This window comes from Parasteatoda tepidariorum, chromosome 8 (assembly GCF_982258835.1).
Source record: "Parasteatoda tepidariorum strain Cologne lab strain chromosome 8, Ptep-v5.0, whole genome shotgun sequence".
NCBI lineage: Eukaryota > Metazoa > Arthropoda > Arachnida > Araneae > Theridiidae > Parasteatoda > Parasteatoda tepidariorum.
The window spans coordinates 56894100-56912701 of record NC_141762.1 but is presented as its reverse complement, the minus strand read 5'-3'; the positions used below and the strand labels follow the sequence as shown (position 1 = coordinate 56912701).

Genomic DNA, 18602 nt, shown 5'->3' with positions numbered 1-18602 from the left:
AATATGTAGCAGGGACTGATTCTGTAATATCTCAACGACTTCTTCTGTAAGGAAAAACTACCAATGGAGGAACTTTTTCTTTCCTAGGTACTTTAGAATATAAATCCTTATAATTTTTAAGGCCGAAGAGTTTTCCCGTTTAAGGGTAGTATTCAACTCTTGTTTCATTCGCATTGTAAATGCAATCACTTTATAAAAGGATGCCAGGGTTACTTCCCTCCTAAAGATTCTTCTGAAGTTCTTAAAACCAGTATTTCAAATATTATTCTCTAAAGGAAGTTTTGCCTTTTGAAATTATCGTCGCATTGCACTGAGTTATCGGTGGATGTCGCCTTAAAAAAACTTCACCCATTTTTCACCTAGATAATTGTCTTTAAATGGATTTTTCCTACCAGTTCCCGTTAGGACATTAAAGACGGCAATAAGATAATAATTTAGCTAATTATTGGCACAAAATCCTGCTAAGAAATTTTCCATTCAAGATTTTATTATTATATTTAGTTGTTATATTTAGTTAATAAACATAGTTTATTAAGGTGTCTAAGGTATGATGTAATAACTTATCACTATATTTATAAAGATAAATAATATATTAATTATTATTATAATTCTTTAAATAAATTCATCAATTAAATTTGCATATTTAAATTAAATTGTTATAGGAACTATGCATACAACATTTAGCTGAATTTTAGGAGTCCTCTATGTCGCTGAACTACTAATTATCCATGTAAAATCATATTTCACACATACTATTCATTCACTGGGAAATCTATTCTCAGTGAAGGAACATGCCTGTTGTTAATAAAACCTTGTTAAGAAATTAAAAACATTCAGCTGTTTAAAATTATTTAATGCAATACAGCTGATTATTTACTTAGCATACTATTTTTTTTGAAAAAAGAATATAAATTATTGATTGTCTTTTTTTTGTTTTGTTTCTTGTGACTTCAACTTAGATTATCTAAAATAGTGTTGATGTTTTATAAGTCACTACAAAGAGGATAAAGATACCGAACATAAAAAGCTGTGGAATACGTAGCCAATTTTTTTAGTGTCCTAAAGTATCTGAGTATCTTAAATGTCGTCCTACTATCTTAGTTGTGAAATTAAATTTTTAGTTATCTGACCACGTGTGATTCACTAATTATTTCATTATATCTTTTACTCTTTCTTTATGATACCAAGTAGATTTTTTCCCGATAATATACTAAACTATTTTGTTTATTTTTTTACTTTAGCACGATTCCCAATATATTATTGTAGTATAATTTGTTATCAGGAAAATGCCTTATTTTGTTAAGTAGGAAATACTAAAAATTGAAATTTGTAAGAAGGTTCCGAAGCCGTGCCAATTTTAGAGTCATCTGATTTTAAAAAAATGCTATAAAAAATACGCAATTTCCGAACTTATTTTAATAAAAAAAATAAATAAAAGAAACCGTGGCAAGAAGGCTAACATACTTTTTACAGAAACTGTGAAAACTAATTTTTCCTATATTTCGTCAAAAGAGGATAAGAATGATATTGCTCCAAGGGACCTACTCAATAATTTCGCTATTTCCAGAATGAAATCTGTTTGATCAAAACATATTATTCCTTGAAAATTAAAACGAGGAAAAAATTAGCTTTTATTATTTATCTAAGCTTATTCCATTTATTTAATAATACAGGTATTAAGGTTAAGAATATGCGATGGAAGCCCCGTTTACTATTATACTATAAATGCATTAAATCATGTAGCTTGAATAATTTATTTCAAGCAAATTATTTAATAATTTTAAGCAAATAAGGGTGTAAAAATAAACTCGATCAAAATACTCCGAAAGCATACCCTAAAATATATATAGAATAAACTTTGGCATCGATACATAAAAAATACCTTTTCAAAACTTATTTTAATATCGAGTGAAATAATTTAATATGTTGTGTAACTAGATGGATAATCCCAAGAAACTAAATCGAAAATATGAAAACTTCATTGCTTTAAAAAAATAATAGATGATAATAAAAGTAAACATGTTTTGAGAGTCCAATAATGAAAGTCACAAGTTATTCAAGCCTGACAAGTCTTGAGAATGGGCGATTATATTTGAACGCTCGAAACATCGACTTTTACTTCCCTCTTCATATGTTTTGAAGCCAGTTGAGCTTTTATCGTCAATTATACTGTTTTACATTTGGGTCTTGATCATTATTTTGATAAGGATTTTACACTCGTTAAAGTAAACATATGCATTTTAACAGGATTCATGTGGTCTTTAAAAACGTAAGAGCATCAATATTGTAAAAGTTATATTTAACTAAAAAATTAAAATTTTGACACCGGATATTTTGAGTTAATGAAATAAAATATTTTATCTTTTAAGTTTTTGGGCCCCATTTCAGTAACTTAAAGATCTTACTAGCTCTGCTTAAAAGCAGAGTATCAGATATATATAAGAAAACATAAATAATCATAGTAGCAGTATTTGGTGGTAAATGTAGCTTATCGTAATTGAAGAATATGCTGTGCGACATTGTATGGTGAATTTGCGAACGTAAGTTTCAGAATGCATCGAAACACGAGGATGCTATTTGCTAATCATCTTTATCCAAAGAAAACCATGTAACCTAAATATCTAGCAGAATGAATCGATTTTATAAACAACGAATCATACAATATGCAGCATATTATTTCAATATCTTATTCTTAAACAAAACATATTTCAATGTCTTTAAAATGCCACTAAACATTCAGCAATTCCTTGAGTTATGGAAAAAAGAAATATCGTAAATTATAGAAAACCTTGTAAATGTGCATTAGAATTACTATACAATCTACATTTTATTTTTCAAGTACTTTTTTTTTCTTCGAACTTTCTTGCTTAGAAGACTCGATTAAAGCTGTAAAAATGATTATCCCTAAAATTTTGTATTTAGCTATAATAAGTTATGTTAATTTAATTTTAGTATGAAATCCTCGAATAAATATAGCAAAAACAGCATAATCTATATAATATCGGTAAAAAGTTAATGTATTTAAATTCTAAAAACTTAGAAAATCATAAATAATTTATAAATCGATAAAAATTTTCTTTTCAAAGGGGATTAAAATATTTTTTTTTTTTACTTTTTGGACAGAAATCAGCTTAAAAATTGTCTATTGCCTAGAAACTTCGAGATATTTACTACTAACAATTAATTAAACCTCTCCCAGCAATCACAAACATTATTTCAATTTTTTCTACAGTCAGAGCGTGGTTGCCTAGCAACCTAGTAAAATTACGCATTCCTCTTTTGAATTAGTCAATGGGTTATCTTAAAATATTCATTTGCGCAGGCGACTTTTTTTGGCGGTTTTCTGGACTATCGCCAAATATATAAACCTTTATTGCTACCCAATTTACCACCCAATTTTTTTAAAATTTTGTCTACCCCCCCTAATTCAAGTGTCTAGATTCCAAATATGTAAAAAAAAATATATGTTTATTCAGAGAAAGTACTTTTTTGTGTCTGATTTCGTAACTTAATTAATAGTTAGCACTAATTAATTAGCATATTTGAGGTCACCCCCAGGAACCATTAAGATTGACACTTAGTTCGTGAAAATCCGATCATTAGAACGAAAGTTATTCAGGGTGATTCGTTTTTTTTTTTTTTGCGGACTGTACACTACTTTGACAATTTTGTTACACTAAATTTAGATATAAAACTTTCCAGCAGAGGGCACTGAAAGATACTTTGACAATTTTTTGTTGCTTTTTAATTAAGAAAAATTTTGTTCAAAAAGTGCAATATGGGATTATGGCTGATAGTATTTCAAAAATGTTGTAATGTAATTTCGATTCATTAAATTTTTTTTAGGAAAGTTGCAATATTATTTTTAGCTGTTTTTCTTTAAGCTACAGGTTTACTATTTCTAGAGCCATCCATTGAGATTCATAAATTTTTTTTAGGAAAGTTGCAATATTATTTTTAACTGTTTTTCTTTAAGCTACAGGTTTACTATTTGTAGAGCCATCCACTGAGAAACTTTTGAATTAAAAATAGATCTCAGAAGTTTCTATCACATGGATTTGCAAAATTTTTTTTTTAAAGCCTTAACTGTTTTTCTGTTATAAATTTTAAAAAAAACCTGTGAGTGTGATTTTAGAACGTTTGTATATGTCTAACAAGAAATTAAAAATCGTAGAAATTATTTAAATTTATTAGACTTGCTGTAATTTGAGATTTCAACGGTGGAAATTTTGCCTTCTCGTTCTTTCTTGTCCTAAGCAACAAATTTTTTTTCAGGCTCCCACTGAAGAGGAAAGATCTATACTTTTGCAAGATCTGCTAACTGTTTGTGATGTTGGAAATGACGTATCTACTTCATATTTGGCTCAAAGGACAGCTGTAAGTCAATGTTAAAATGAATCAATACATTAACAATTTTTAATTTATACTATAGGATGAAATTTTAATCAACCTCTTTTTATCTATCTGAAAAAGTACCCAAAGAAAGAACTGTATCAAAATAAGAATGTCTATTTTAGAAGTGAATTGAAAATAAATTGTCGCAATATACCTAAATTGAATGTTACTAAATTGTATATATCTTTGATTTTGTTATTTTTCACCTATCTGCATCTATTTCATGCAAACACTCTTCTGTATATGTTTCTCATACAGATGATATTGCTTTAAGACTGGGTAATGTTCATGATCATTCCCCTATTATTACCTGTTACTGTACAGTGCACAAAAATAAATAGACCAACCTGAATAAATTTTAATCTAATGATCGGTTCTTCACATTCTTGGTCTCAATCTTAATGGTTCGAGAGAGTGACCTCAAATAGGCTAATTGATTATTGCAGACAATCTTTTAAATTACCAAATCAGACACAAAAACGCACTTTCTCTGAATAATATACATTTTTTAACCCGATTTGGGTTACTGATCCCTAAAATATTCTTCCTCTTGTTTGGGCAGGAGAGGTGTTTAAAGTTTGGATCTCTTAATGTTAATTTTATTTTTTGCATGTTTCGCCATATCTCGAGAGCTTTTTAAGTGATCTTGAAATTTTTTTACTCATAAATTTTGTTTATTCAAAAGTAATTCTTTGCAAACAATAATAATAATTAACTTTTAGTAAATATTTCTTATTTCTTATTATTTTATTTAATAATAAAAGAAAAAAATTTGAAATGCAAGGTATAAAATTTTTTATGCCATTTTAGAGAATGTAATTTTTCATGGCAAAATACAAAATCTGAGCAAAATCGGTCCAAATACTTTCTGAAAAATCTAGTTTTAAAAGCATGACTTTTTAAAATTTGCTCATAAATTTCATAAGTAATTTGGCAGCTTTTTAATCAATGAATATTTTGATACATTTACTTACAAAACTAATTTATAATACCTAATGTATTAGTTGGTTCTGCGAAAAAGTTGTTGAATACATTTTGTTACTAAATGTACATAGTGAAATTATAATTTAAGTTATTAATTTTATAAAGATTAACAATTTAAACTTATTAATTGTTATTAACATATTAATTATAATTGGCTTATTAGTTAAAATTGTTTTAAAAAATTCTCACAAGAGCCCTAAATTATAAATTTTGCTTTATTTTCAGGGTTTTGTTTTGGGTGATTTGTGTGCTTTGGTTAGCCAAGCTTTGAGTAATGCTTATAGCAGAATGAGGAAATTTGTGTAAGTTTCTCATCTTGATAATAAAATTAAATCTTACCTTAATTATTAATTTTCATTATTAATTTACCTTATTATTAATTTCCTTTTTGATATGTGTAGCAAGTTCAATTTAAGAATCATTCTAGAACCCTTGAAATCATATTAATTGATTTTATTACCAGTTATTTTAAACTTATTAAATATTTGTTTTAGCCGATATGATGTGGTATGTCTGATGATTATTTGACACATATTTGATGAAATAACACACCACTAATCTATAATTTTTTAATTTCTTGCATGATCAAAGTGTTTACTATTCTTAAAGCCCTGTTCAACAATATTTTTATAAATTATTTTCCTCATATTATATTATTAAATATGTTTTAGTAAAAATAAAAAGTTTTATGAAACTAATGTTTCATTAATTTTACATTTTTACAGAGTTTTGCATTTTAAGGTGCAGTAGTAATAGTTTATTTAAGCCATAGTAGAGCTGCTTTGTGGGTTATTGGCGATAGTATGAAAAAACATCCCTGAGGATAATCCGAAGACATACCATCACAATTTTGATCTTCTGCCGAGAAGATATGTTCCCCACTTTAAAATCCCGACGTCAAGTGCACTAGCTCTTTATAGAAGAACAGTTTAACTAGGTCGGATACCGCATATGCCTGATCAAAGTGGTCATCTACCTGCTCACTGACCGCAACCAATGAGACTTGATTTTGGTGTTCTATTGGGAACCATGTCTTTAGGTTTGTCTACTGTAGGACATATATATATTATAAAGAATTTCATTAATTCTTAGACTCATCATTGATATATCAATTGTCATGTTATTAATATGTTTTAATAGAGAATCTTACATTTGGCCTTTGTTAATAGATCTCAAGACTCCAGGTTTTCACATACAATTTTGAGTTTCTTATTTATTTATTTTTTTTAAAGGAGAAACTCTTAATTTTTGCTTAAATATTTAAACATATTTAATTTGTTTATCTTGAGACTAACAAACAACTTAAAAGTAGAAAAAGGTTTCTTTAAGTTCCTTAATTGTTCCTAAAACATTAATATATTTCCATTTGAGATTTAAATGTTTTTTTTTATATGTTTCTAAACTTATATTAGTCTGAGGAAAGTAGATATGGACTTAAGCTATCATCATTAATTAGCTTTTGTTGTTTAATACTTTTTTATGAATAATATGTTACTTATGGATTTTTATCTACTATAAATTATTATTTATATAGTGAGTGAATAAATACATAAAACAACTTTGGATGAAAAAGAAAAGAAACAAACCAGTATATTATTTAATGGGCAAATCAATGTGTAAATAAATTAAAAAAAATAATGAAAAATTTATTTTTTAATATGGTAATAAGCATCACACTTTTAAAACTTCTTTTTTTTTTGCAATTATATTTCTATTAAAGTGTTTTAAAACGCATGTCTTTTCGTTTCTTTTTCAGAGTTAACAATAAACTAAATTTTCAGGAGGAGGAAGACTTAATTTTAGCATCTGTCCCAGTTGTGCAGCGAGATTTATTAAATTCTCTGGAAACACTTCACTCAAAGTTTGCAGAGGCTATTGGAGCTCCAAAGGTTTATTATAATACATTACACATTTTTTGTCAAACTTAAATATTCATATTTTTAATATTTATTAATTACTACTTAAACAGTCAGAATTTCGGCAATTTTGTTCAAAATTTTTCCTTTCTTTAGTGCAATTTGAATCTGTTTCCACTGTTTTGTACCAATAGAAGAAATCACTCTTATGTGCCTAAAGTTTGTTTGGTTTTTAGGAAACATTTCAGGTTAGGAAGTTAATAATAAAATTTTGTTTTCTTATTGTACCTGAATAGAATGAAATATTGCTTCCTTTTTTTTATTAATTAATAATAAAGAAAGAAAGTAAATTATTTCAAATTCTTGCAAATTGATTAGAATTTTGGCAAGTTTTCATTTGCTAGTTCAAATTGCTGACCTAAAATAAGATAGTTCAAAGGTGCATAATATCTGATCTATACATTACATGTTAGAGAACATATTATAGCATTTTTATGTATGCAGGGTACACCATGTAATTATAGTAAAATATTATTATCTTAAGATGGCATAAAAAACACTTTTTTTTGTTTGTTTTTAAAATGATTTTGCATTTTTGTTGACGTTGTTCAAGTGTTTTGTTTAATATCATTTCTCTTGCGTTTCATGACATTTGTTGTCATTAACAGATTCCAAATGTTAAATTTGAAGATGTTGGAGGTTTGAATTATGTAAAACAAGAGATTTTAGACACAATCCAGCTTCCTTTAGAACATCCTGAAATTCTGTTTTCTGGACTCAGAAGATCAGGTTTGTGCTCTCTGTATTCTATTAAAAAACCCTGTTAATTATAACTAAATAATATTTACACTAAAGCGTAAAAAAAGAAATTAAAAGAAAACAAAACAATTTAATATTTCTTTGAATTTTAACTGTATAATCACAGTTTAAATTTTGCTTGCTTCAAAACTTGTTTCAATACAAAACCGGTGTGTGTCTATGTGTTTTAGATAATTCTAAGGTAAAAGCATCATACAATAAACGTCCCATTTATGAAAAACAAGTTAAAAAGTATGCTACATGGCCACTCCGATATTTTTTAAAAAATTTATATTAGTTAAAAACTGTTTAAAATAAAAATACTATGTTTTAAAAAATGAATGTGTTATGTAACTCAGTATTGCAACTTAAAGTAAGAAATATATTTAATGTAAAATCATGATTATCATACCCAATTTGTTTTAAACTTTGAACAGTTGTAGTTTTTAATTCGGAAACTCTAATGGTCAAATTTTTTATTTAATTTATTATTTATTTACTCAAAAAAATGAGGAATTTTTTATTGCAGCTTAAAACTTTTATTTTAAAATGATGTTTAGTTGATTATTTTTTTAATTGGAAAATAATCCACTGCATTTTAAACTAATTTATATGAAAAATCAACTTTAGATATTTTTTTGTTAGGATCTGAAAAATTTATATGTTTAGTGCAAATACATAGTATCTATATGTTAACAATGTTTTTGTGATATCATGTAATATTATCTTCTTTTCTTATGCCTGAGTCAACTCAAACTAATTTCAGAGAGTGTTAATATTTTTATATATGGCACGCAATGTTAAATTATTTACGTCTTAATTTTAAACACACAAATGCATTTTTATTTCAGGTCTATAATTTGAGACTGGCTTGTGCAACAAGAGATTAATATGGATTTAATTATCAGCTTTTGTAAAATAACATTTAAAAAGAAAGGAAACTGAAGTTTATTTAGTAAAATATATAGAAAGAGCATATGTTTAGTAAATAGAAAGCTCAACTTCAGCCATATTTAATTGTACTATTACGTACATTGAAATTATTGGATAATTTTCAAAAAGTGTCATATCAATACAGTTTTGTTTATTATTTAGAATGTAAGAATTAGAAACTAAACTTTAGCCCCTAAAAAAACCCTGAAACATTATTCCTTTTAGTAATATTGCATTTTTAATTTGCTATTTTCATAATCTAGTGTTGGATAAATTTGATTTAATGGGAAATATATTATTAATTCATACATTTTTAGGTGTGCTACTATATGGACCACCTGGTTCTGGCAAAACATTACTGGCTAAAGCTGTAGCAACTGAGTGTTCGCTTAATTTCTTAAGGTAGGTTTATGAATTCTGTGCATAAAGCTTAGTATATAAAAATTTTACAAATTACATATTTTCACTTATTTTTAATGTTTTATAGTTGCAATTATTCATATACTCAATTATCTTTTCATATGCAGATGCCAGTTTTAAAATGTATAATATGTTGTCAAAAAAAGGTTGTATGAAAAATAATAAAACATTTGCCTTACTTTATGTTTTTAATATCTATTTTAGTGTTGACATTAAAAATATAATATCAATATAATAAAAAAATCTTCTTCACATGAATTAAATCTGTTAAATTTTCTTTTCAGCTCAGACTCAAATGTTATAATTTGCATTATCCTAAAGATTACTGAGATTATGCATTTATTTATTAACAACTATTTTAATCTTATATAGTTTTAGATTTTGTTTTTTTGTTCTTTGCATTTTGCATTGCACTATTTAATTTTATTCAAATAAAATAAATTGATTTATTCAAATAAAACAAACAGTTTCCATCAAGATTATTTTAGCAAGAAATTTAATTTAACTAAAAAATGGATTTTTTCAAAATTTATTATTTTCTGAAATAGTAGTATCGAAACTTTTTATATTTATCATTAATGGGTTAAACTAGCTTATTGATTTAAAACTTCACATTTGAATGCATCTGAGCAATTTTTTCAAATCGTTTTTCAATTTGATCGTCATAGTTTTTCAATATTTTTACAGTGTGAAAGGGCCTGAACTGATTAATATGTATGTTGGGCAAAGTGAAGAAAATGTAAGAGCAGGTACATTACTTTTTAATATTCATTATTGCTGTAGTTTTTCTAAAGTAACTAGTATTTTATATAGTCTGTTATTTTATATGACAGTTTAATTATTTAGAAATATATTTATTTTTTTTGTTCATTTAAGACCATTATTTCATTTTTTTTTCTGAGTTTGGACCAAATTAATTTGACTTTCACATCGTCCACTAGTCACTAGTAATATATTATTCTAAACATTATATTATGTATATGAAGAATTGAGTGGATGACATAGGTAAGTGACAGTTTTAAAAAATTGAAATTTCTGGTGGAAAGTTTTTATTTTAGTCGTATTTCAATACATAGCATTTGGATGATAGGTTCTCTATATTGCCCGTTGACTGTACATATATGTGAAATTCCTTATTTGAATACTGGGCTATCTATTTTCGTTAATTTTGTGGTACAGAGCTTTGAAGTCTAATGAAGGCACTTATTATTTTTTTTTTTATCTTGTCTAATTTGCAATGCCATTTATTTTTCAGCAAAAATTTGTTAATGATTAAAAAATATAAGAATTACTAGTATGAGCATAAAAGTGACACTAACTTTATTTTTTTTAGTGTTGTTGTCTGCTAATTTAAAGGAAGTCTTCATATATAAGAGTTAAAATTAAGTTTATATAAATATAAGCGTTTTTTTTAATAATTTTAAATCTCTTGTAATAATGATGAAAGATTTTTGGTTTTTGAAGAAGGTGAAAACTTTATAACATGAAAAATAAGATTTTTCTATCAAAATAACTTGTACATTTATATTATCTTAAGTATAAATAATGGAGCTATTACAAATGCAAACTATTTACTCAAAACTCTTTTTATTTGCTGTATTTAAGAATCTTTCTTTTTGTTTTATTTTATGTTTTTAAGAATTATTCTTCGAGTTTTATCTTCTTTATTAACTGTACTTATTCTACTATTGTATTTGTTAAGGTTTACTGATTTTTTTATAGTGTTTAGTCAAGCTAGAAGTGCTGTTCCCTGCATAATATTTTTTGATGAACTGGATTCTTTAGCTCCTAATAGAGGAAGAAGTGGAGATTCTGGTGGAGTTATGGACAGGTTTTAAATTTTTTTGTTAAATTGTTAACCTACTACCTATTATTATTGTTTACCCAATGTTTGATAATTTCATTTAATTATTTTAATTTTTTTTTTTAATTTTGTGTTATTATTTATGTTTGATAATTTTACTTCAATTTATGTTTTCTTAAATTTTTGCACAATGCCCATTTGTTATTATTTTTTGAACAGAAGGAGAACTCAAATTCATTAAACAATTTAATTGTTTATTATGAATTTCTTTAACTATTGAACTTTGGTGTAAGGAGAAAAATAAGGAATCACATGGTTTGAGTGTTTTACAAAAATCACAAATTTATTTATTTATAAATTTTTTTAATAATAAAGTTGAGTCAATTTAAAGGTGAAATGATATGTGGCAGATTTATAGCACATGCCCTAGAATACTTCACATCTACAAAATTGTTTTTTAAGATTCGTCATCAGTTTAATATAAACTGTTTATAATGATAAATACATATTAGTATGCTTGTTATCAGCATTTAAATATATGATTTAAATTTTTATGTAAATGAATTATAATTTTTTAAGTCTTGTTTATTTAATGTTTAGTTGCTAAGCCTACTATTTACATTTCTTAGTACTGTTCTGAAATTCGCCACAAAGTAGGGTATAAAAAACTTATCTTGAAAACTAGATTGTGACCAACTTTTTAATTAAAAATTTCGTTTTGCTCTAAAAACATAATTTTTAATTTTACTACTTTGTTAATATTAGGTGTTATATTTTTTTCATTTTAAATCTCATAATGAATTTTTATGCATGAAACACTTAGATTTGATTTTATATGATTGATGTTCATTCATATAGCAGCATTATGTTCTTTTAATGCTTATCCTTTGCCGTATTTTTCTGTTTCAAATTCTTCAGCTCTGAAGAAAATATGTATCAGATTTTATTGTTACTTAATGGAATATGAATTTACTTGAGCATTGTCTTAAATAATTAGACTCATACCTTAAATATCATATTAAGTTGCTATTTGAACTGGTTTTAATTTCAATTCATACTTTAATTTTAATAAATATATTTTAATTTCAGAGTTGTTTCACAACTTCTTTCAGAGTTGGATGGGCTTAACAAAAAATCTGAAGTATTTGTGATTGGGGCTACTAATAGACCTGATTTAATTGATCCAGCTCTTTTAAGGCCAGGAAGGTAAAAAAATACATATATTGCTCTCTGATTACCATAAATACAAAAAATTTACAGCATTTCTCTTATTTTACACTGCTAACAACACTTATTTCAATAACATATTAAAATTATTATAAATGATCTTTTCAGTTTTTCTATTTATAGTTTCTTGTTTTTAACAAATTAAAATATCCTCCTTGACATTTTGTACCAGTAAAAAAAGTTAAATTATAAATCACTTATAAATATATATGGGTTCAATTATAATGACAATTTTCTTTTGAATGTGTTTCTGTTAAGGTATCTTGATAATTATTACGTGCCTATTTGTATTATTTTTAGGTTTGATCGCCTTCTATATGTTGGAATTCCTGATAGCAAGAAAGCTAAGCTAAATATTCTGAAAGCATTGACTAGAAAGTAATTCATGTTTTTAGTTATCTTTTTAATAGTGTTTAATATAAATGTTATGCTCAGAGTTGCTTCATTTTATTGAAGACATTTTACTGCTACTGCTTAGACTGTTATAAAAATTTTGTATTTTATTATTGCAATTAAATTTATATTTTATTATTGAGTTTAAAAAAATTATGTGATGAAATTTGTGTTTTTTTTTAAAGTTCTTTTTTAGTTATCTCTTTGTTAATTAATTCAGTTTTTTTATTATGTTTTAAATTATTGAGTAAAACGTAAGTAAATTAGTTATATCAAGGGAAAAATTTGAATTTTTTTCTACTTCAAAAATCAGGCATAATCCCAAGTCTTCAAATCTGCAGTGCAATTTACAATATTTGTAAAGTATTTCTTAAATATTTCTTAGCCCAAACAAAATTATTGTTTCATAAATATATAACAATGAATAATATTTTAATTAAATAGATTGCCTGTGCAATTTTCAATATTTGTTAAGTATTTCTTAAATATTTCTTAGACCAAACAAAGTTATTGTTTCATAAATATAGAATAATGAATGATAAATATTTTAATTTTTAAGTAAATTACTTGTTAAACCCTATGTTTCCAGTGTTCTAGTTTATATTACAGTTTTTTTATTAAATAAGTTTTTACATTATCTAAGTATGTACAATGTATATATTTCTAACCTTGTTTTTATTGTTGTAGAATACCTTTAGATGAAAATGTTGACTTGGCGAAAATAATTGACCAATGTCCGTCCAATCTCTCAGGAGCAGACTTTTACTCTCTCTGTTCTAATGCTGTTATATTAAGAGTTGAGAAAAATGTGGAATTAGTTGAAAAAGGTAAATATCTTAAAATTAACTTTTGTCTTGGGACTGTAAGTCTTAAAATATTAGGTTATTTGAAAATGTCCTACATTTAAATAAATCTTGAACCTTTTTAATGGACTTAGCATTTATTTTTATTTATAATTACATAAACAAAACTGCAAAATTGTACACTATAAGTTCATGTGCCATTTAAATTACTATTTAATATTTTTAGGTGTATATTATGCAAGTTGTTATTTTAAAAAAATATTTAAGCCATTGTGTACTTTTATTTCAAACTATTTTTGCTGTTTAGCTATTTTGCTTTAAAGCGAAAAAAGAATAACAATATTTAAAAAATATTTTAGTTTATTAAGCTAAGGTAAATTATCCTGAAGTAGTTACTTTGTGGAAACCACTAAAATGAAATAAAGGCAAATAATATTTGAAAATTTTAATTAACAGTATGAAAAATCAGATGTATCATTACAATTCAAATGTGCTCTTATTTTTTTTGTTTAAAAATTGTTTTTTTTTTCATATGCTTTATTTAATAAGATTTTTACTTTTCAAAATACATCCATATAATATTGTAAACATATGTAACAATATTACATTCAAAATCTTTATACATTAATCCCAATTAAGTGCAACACTTGGTTTTGAATAATATCAGCTGTGTCTTTTATATTTAGGTCATAACTAGTTGTCCTAAATATATATCACTTAAATCTGGTATAAGGCGTTTTTTTATAGTTGATTATATATAATTCATTGTTAAAACACTTGCTAATTATATTGTGTAAATTTTCTATTGTAAATTCTTTTCATAATTTGCAATTTAGTTTGTGTTTTCTTTTTGCATCTCATTGACTCATGTACTATCCAAGAAAAAATCTATCTTCCTTACAATAGGAATTTTCATAGCGGAAGAGGTACTAGCATTGTTATAATTGTAGTTATAACAGTGTACTATAGTATAGTACACTGTTATATTCTTATGTCCTAGAAAATAGTCCTAAAATAGAACTAACACTTTCTCAGGTTTGACATAGATTTTATTTTATTGTTTTTATGCTGCTTTTTTAAACTGACTTTTATCATTTTTTCATTTAAGATTATGATTGGATTCTACAATTTTGATTTCTGGATTTGCTGCTTTGCACAAATTTATTTGAAAACAGTTATTTTTAATTTTTAAAGTAATTCACAGTATTTCACAGAAAAGCTCCTGCGTGAATGAATGCAAGGTGGCCCCTAAAGAATTGTATTTATGTTTTGTTATTGTATTTATGTTATATATTGTATTTATGTTATGTATTGTATTTATGTTATATATTTTATTTATGTTATGTATTGTATTTATGTTTTTGTTTTCTTTATTTATGTTGTGTATTGTATTTGTGTTATGTATTGTATAATTGTTTTGTCCCAGGTTTGACTTAGATTTTGTTATATTTGTAGCATTGCTACCGCTACAAATATACAAATCCAATTCACTAGTATATAAGACATGTTAACTCGATTCTATGTTGGGGTACCTTTACATAGAAGAAGGTTGACATTGTCGATATCACTTTCCCCACATATTCTTTTTATGCTACCCTTCAAACGAATTTTTAACAGATTTTTATTTCTGATTATTACTAGAAAATATCATAATGGCATCCAAAATTATACTTTTTTCTGAATCTATCTATAATTTCTTTATTGGTATAGTATTTGTTTTTATAAATATCGTTTTCATATAATGACTGTAAGTGAATTAAAACAATTTAATATACAGGGTGTTTATGAAGTCCCGGACCCATTTTGATGTTTAATAACTCATAAAATAATAAAGATAGATTAAAATTAATAACATAAATGGTTAGATAGACTCAAAAAGTTTCATGATCCTTGTCAATGAACTTCCACGTGTGCCCCCTTCGTTGCAGGGAGAATATCAAGTCGATAGTCAATTTCATGCCAGGTAGCGGCAAGCATGTTGGCATCCACAGAGGCTATTGCGGTTGTAGTTCTGGCTTTTAGGCCATCAATGTTCGACACAATCCTCCTGTAAACATTATCCTTTATAAATTCCCAATGAAAAAAGTCCAGCGTCGTTATATCAGGTGATCTGGGTGGCCAAGGAATTGGACCTCCTCGCCCGATCCATCTTCCTGGAAAATGGTCATTCAAAGAACTACAAACGATGATACCCCAATGAGGTGGTGCACCATCTTGCTGCAAAAAAACATGTAGCTGAAGCTCTTCTAGTTGTGGAAATAAGAAGTTTTCCAACATGCCTAAGTATATGACTGATGAGACGATCTTTTCTGTAAAAAAGAAAGGCCCAAATGACTCGTCGTGCATTAGTCCACACCACACATTAACCTTTGGGGAATCCCTTTTTGTCTCACGGTATTCATGGGGGTTTTCAGATCCCCATATGCGCACATTATGGCGATTAACAATGCCAGAAACATGAAAGGATGCTTTGTCGGAGAACATTATGCGCTTCAGAAAACCGCAATAGCCTCTGTGGATGCCGACATGCTTGCCGCTACCTGGCGTGAAATTGACTATGGACTTGATATTCTCTGTGCGACAAAGGGGGCACACGTGGAAGTTCATTGACAAGGGTCATGAAACTGTTTGAGTCTATCTAACCATTTATGTTATTAATTTTAATCTATCTTTATTATTTTATGAGTTATTAAACATCAAAATGGGTCCGAGACTTTATAAACACCCTGTATATTTATTGTGTACCACCTACTGGCACACATACGTTGTTTTTTACCAATTCTTGCAAGGAATTAGTATGGGGAATGCAATTAGACACCATCAGTGAATTTCATAACATATTAATTTTAGTTTCCTTTAATTTTAAAATTTTTTTAATAAAAAAAAAAATTCTTAACAACAAAAACGCTTGACAAGCCTGTGTAATCATTCATTTCAGGGCATACAAATTAGTAAAGCTAATTTTAATTATAAAAGAAAAACATGACGTTAGATTAGAACCAAATATAAAACTTTATAAAAAGAACATAAAGCTTCATATCTTCATAACTATTGCAATAAGAAAATGTACTCTTAATTTATGTTTGATTTTAAGGATTTTCGAATTATTTAATGATAATAAGAATTATTTAAGTAGATTGTAATATATGCTTTAAGAAAAAAAAATATTCTTTAAAATAAATAAATATTGTCAGTTCTTATCTGTATTGAGATGGTAAAGTGGTATATTCAGGATTTATTTCAACGAAGTTTTTTGTCATGAAGATGAGAAAAAATTTTAAGTAAGAAAAGAAAAAAAAACTTATGGGACTATAATAAGGTTAAAAATTTTGGTAAATAATGCTTCATGTTTGGTAAATAAAAATTGAATTGATAATTATGTATCAAGTCACTTAATGTTTACTGCTATTAATAGACTAAAGAAATAATTTCTATATGTTTCCATTTTTCCTATTTTTTCATTTTCTTATTTAATTAACTTCAGAAATTATTAATTTTATTAGAAATTTTTTAAAGGGGAACAGTAATCAAATCACAATTTAAGTATATTGAGGTTCATTCTATTTTTTCTTTAATAGTTTTGTAAGTATAGTTTTTATCTGAAATAAACAACTTTTTAAATAATTGTTAGTTATTTTTCTTAATTGTTAATTAGTTTTAAGAATTGTTAATAAAAAATATTTATTATTTAAATTAGTTATTTTTGATAGAAAAAAAATAGAATAATCTGGAAATAATAATAGTTGTTCTTATTTATTTCTATTTTTAATTTGTGATTTTTTTTGTAGGTGGGAAAAAGGTGGAAGAATTAAGTAGTAACGTTCAAATGGAAGACTTTTTGATTGCGCTTAAATCAACTGTTCCATCAGTCTCTGTTGAACAATTGAAGATCTATCAAGAAATAAAATCAAGAATTGAAAGCGAGTAGCTTTCCTAGAGCAATTGTAGACATGTTAAGCATGTCCTCACAACAATGTGATTACCTGCCTTAAAATTGACAAAATATTTTTCACCGACTCATTATTATTTACATAATTGCAAAAATAAGGTTAATTTGAAACATGTATGCAATGAAAATTTTTTTAATTTATTTTTCTTACAATAATTTAAAAGAATATATATATATATATATATATATATATATATATATATATATATATATATATATATATATATATATATATATATATATATATATATATATATATATATATTTAAAAGATGTATATATATATATATATATATATATATATATATATATATAATTGGCCAAAAATAGCTTTGAAAAAAGCAATTTCTTTTGTCTGGTTACATAATTAAAAATATACCATGTTCATTGTTATTTGTTTAAGTGCCAAAGATGATTTGAAACACTGTAATATATTTTGCCTAGTTGTAATTTAACCTGTTGACTATCAATATCAACATTTAAATGTTTGCTGAAAATAATTTAAATGAATGAAATTCCTTTAATTTTAGTTTATGTTTTTAAAAATTCTTTGTTGATTTTTTCCCTAATTTTAGAGTTGTGTTAAATGTTTTAATGTTCTCAAAATAAGCTCGCCAATTTCTTTCCTAAATCCTATACTATTTAATTCCTTAATACAATTATTATTATTATTTTTTTTTTATTGTTATTTAGATTTGAGTTTTATAATTTAAATTGAGTTTTTTTTTTACACGAAGAATGTTTGTTTTTCTTTTCATAATTATAATAAATTTTTCTTACATACTTTTCAGCTAGTGTTTTAAACTGTTTTTTCAAATTTTAATTTAATAATTAGGCAGCTACGAAATTTGTTTATTGGTGACCTTAGCTAGTTATATTCTTTAATTTTGACTAATATTCATGTAATAAATGTTATTTTGACTAAGTATGTTTACAAAGATTTGATTTTTTTCATTTCGATTGCGATTTCTTGTGTTTAGAGAATAACTTTTCATGATTTAAGTGTCTAAATTTTTTCACACATTTTGTATTTAAAGTTT

The 18602-nt window shown here is 25.7% G+C and overlaps 1 protein-coding gene across 1 annotated transcript in view; it reads left to right on the top strand.

Moving 5' to 3' along the window:
- Positions 1–17687, top strand: part of LOC107443810 (peroxisomal ATPase PEX6) — a 36141-nt gene extending 18454 nt beyond the window's left edge. Inside the window, exons 12-22 of the mRNA XM_016057808.5 lie at positions 4276–4377; positions 5605–5681; positions 7136–7268; positions 7904–8024; positions 9284–9368; positions 10074–10135; positions 11109–11217; positions 12280–12396; positions 12718–12795; positions 13498–13637; positions 17402–17687. Coding sequence (XP_015913294.3) covers positions 4276–4377; positions 5605–5681; positions 7136–7268; positions 7904–8024; positions 9284–9368; positions 10074–10135; positions 11109–11217; positions 12280–12396; positions 12718–12795; positions 13498–13637; positions 17402–17541 — 1164 coding nt within the window. The 3' untranslated portion in view covers positions 17542–17687. The remainder of the gene's footprint in view (positions 1–4275; positions 4378–5604; positions 5682–7135; positions 7269–7903; positions 8025–9283; positions 9369–10073; positions 10136–11108; positions 11218–12279; positions 12397–12717; positions 12796–13497; positions 13638–17401) is intronic.
- Positions 17688–18602: the final 915 nt, after the last annotated feature.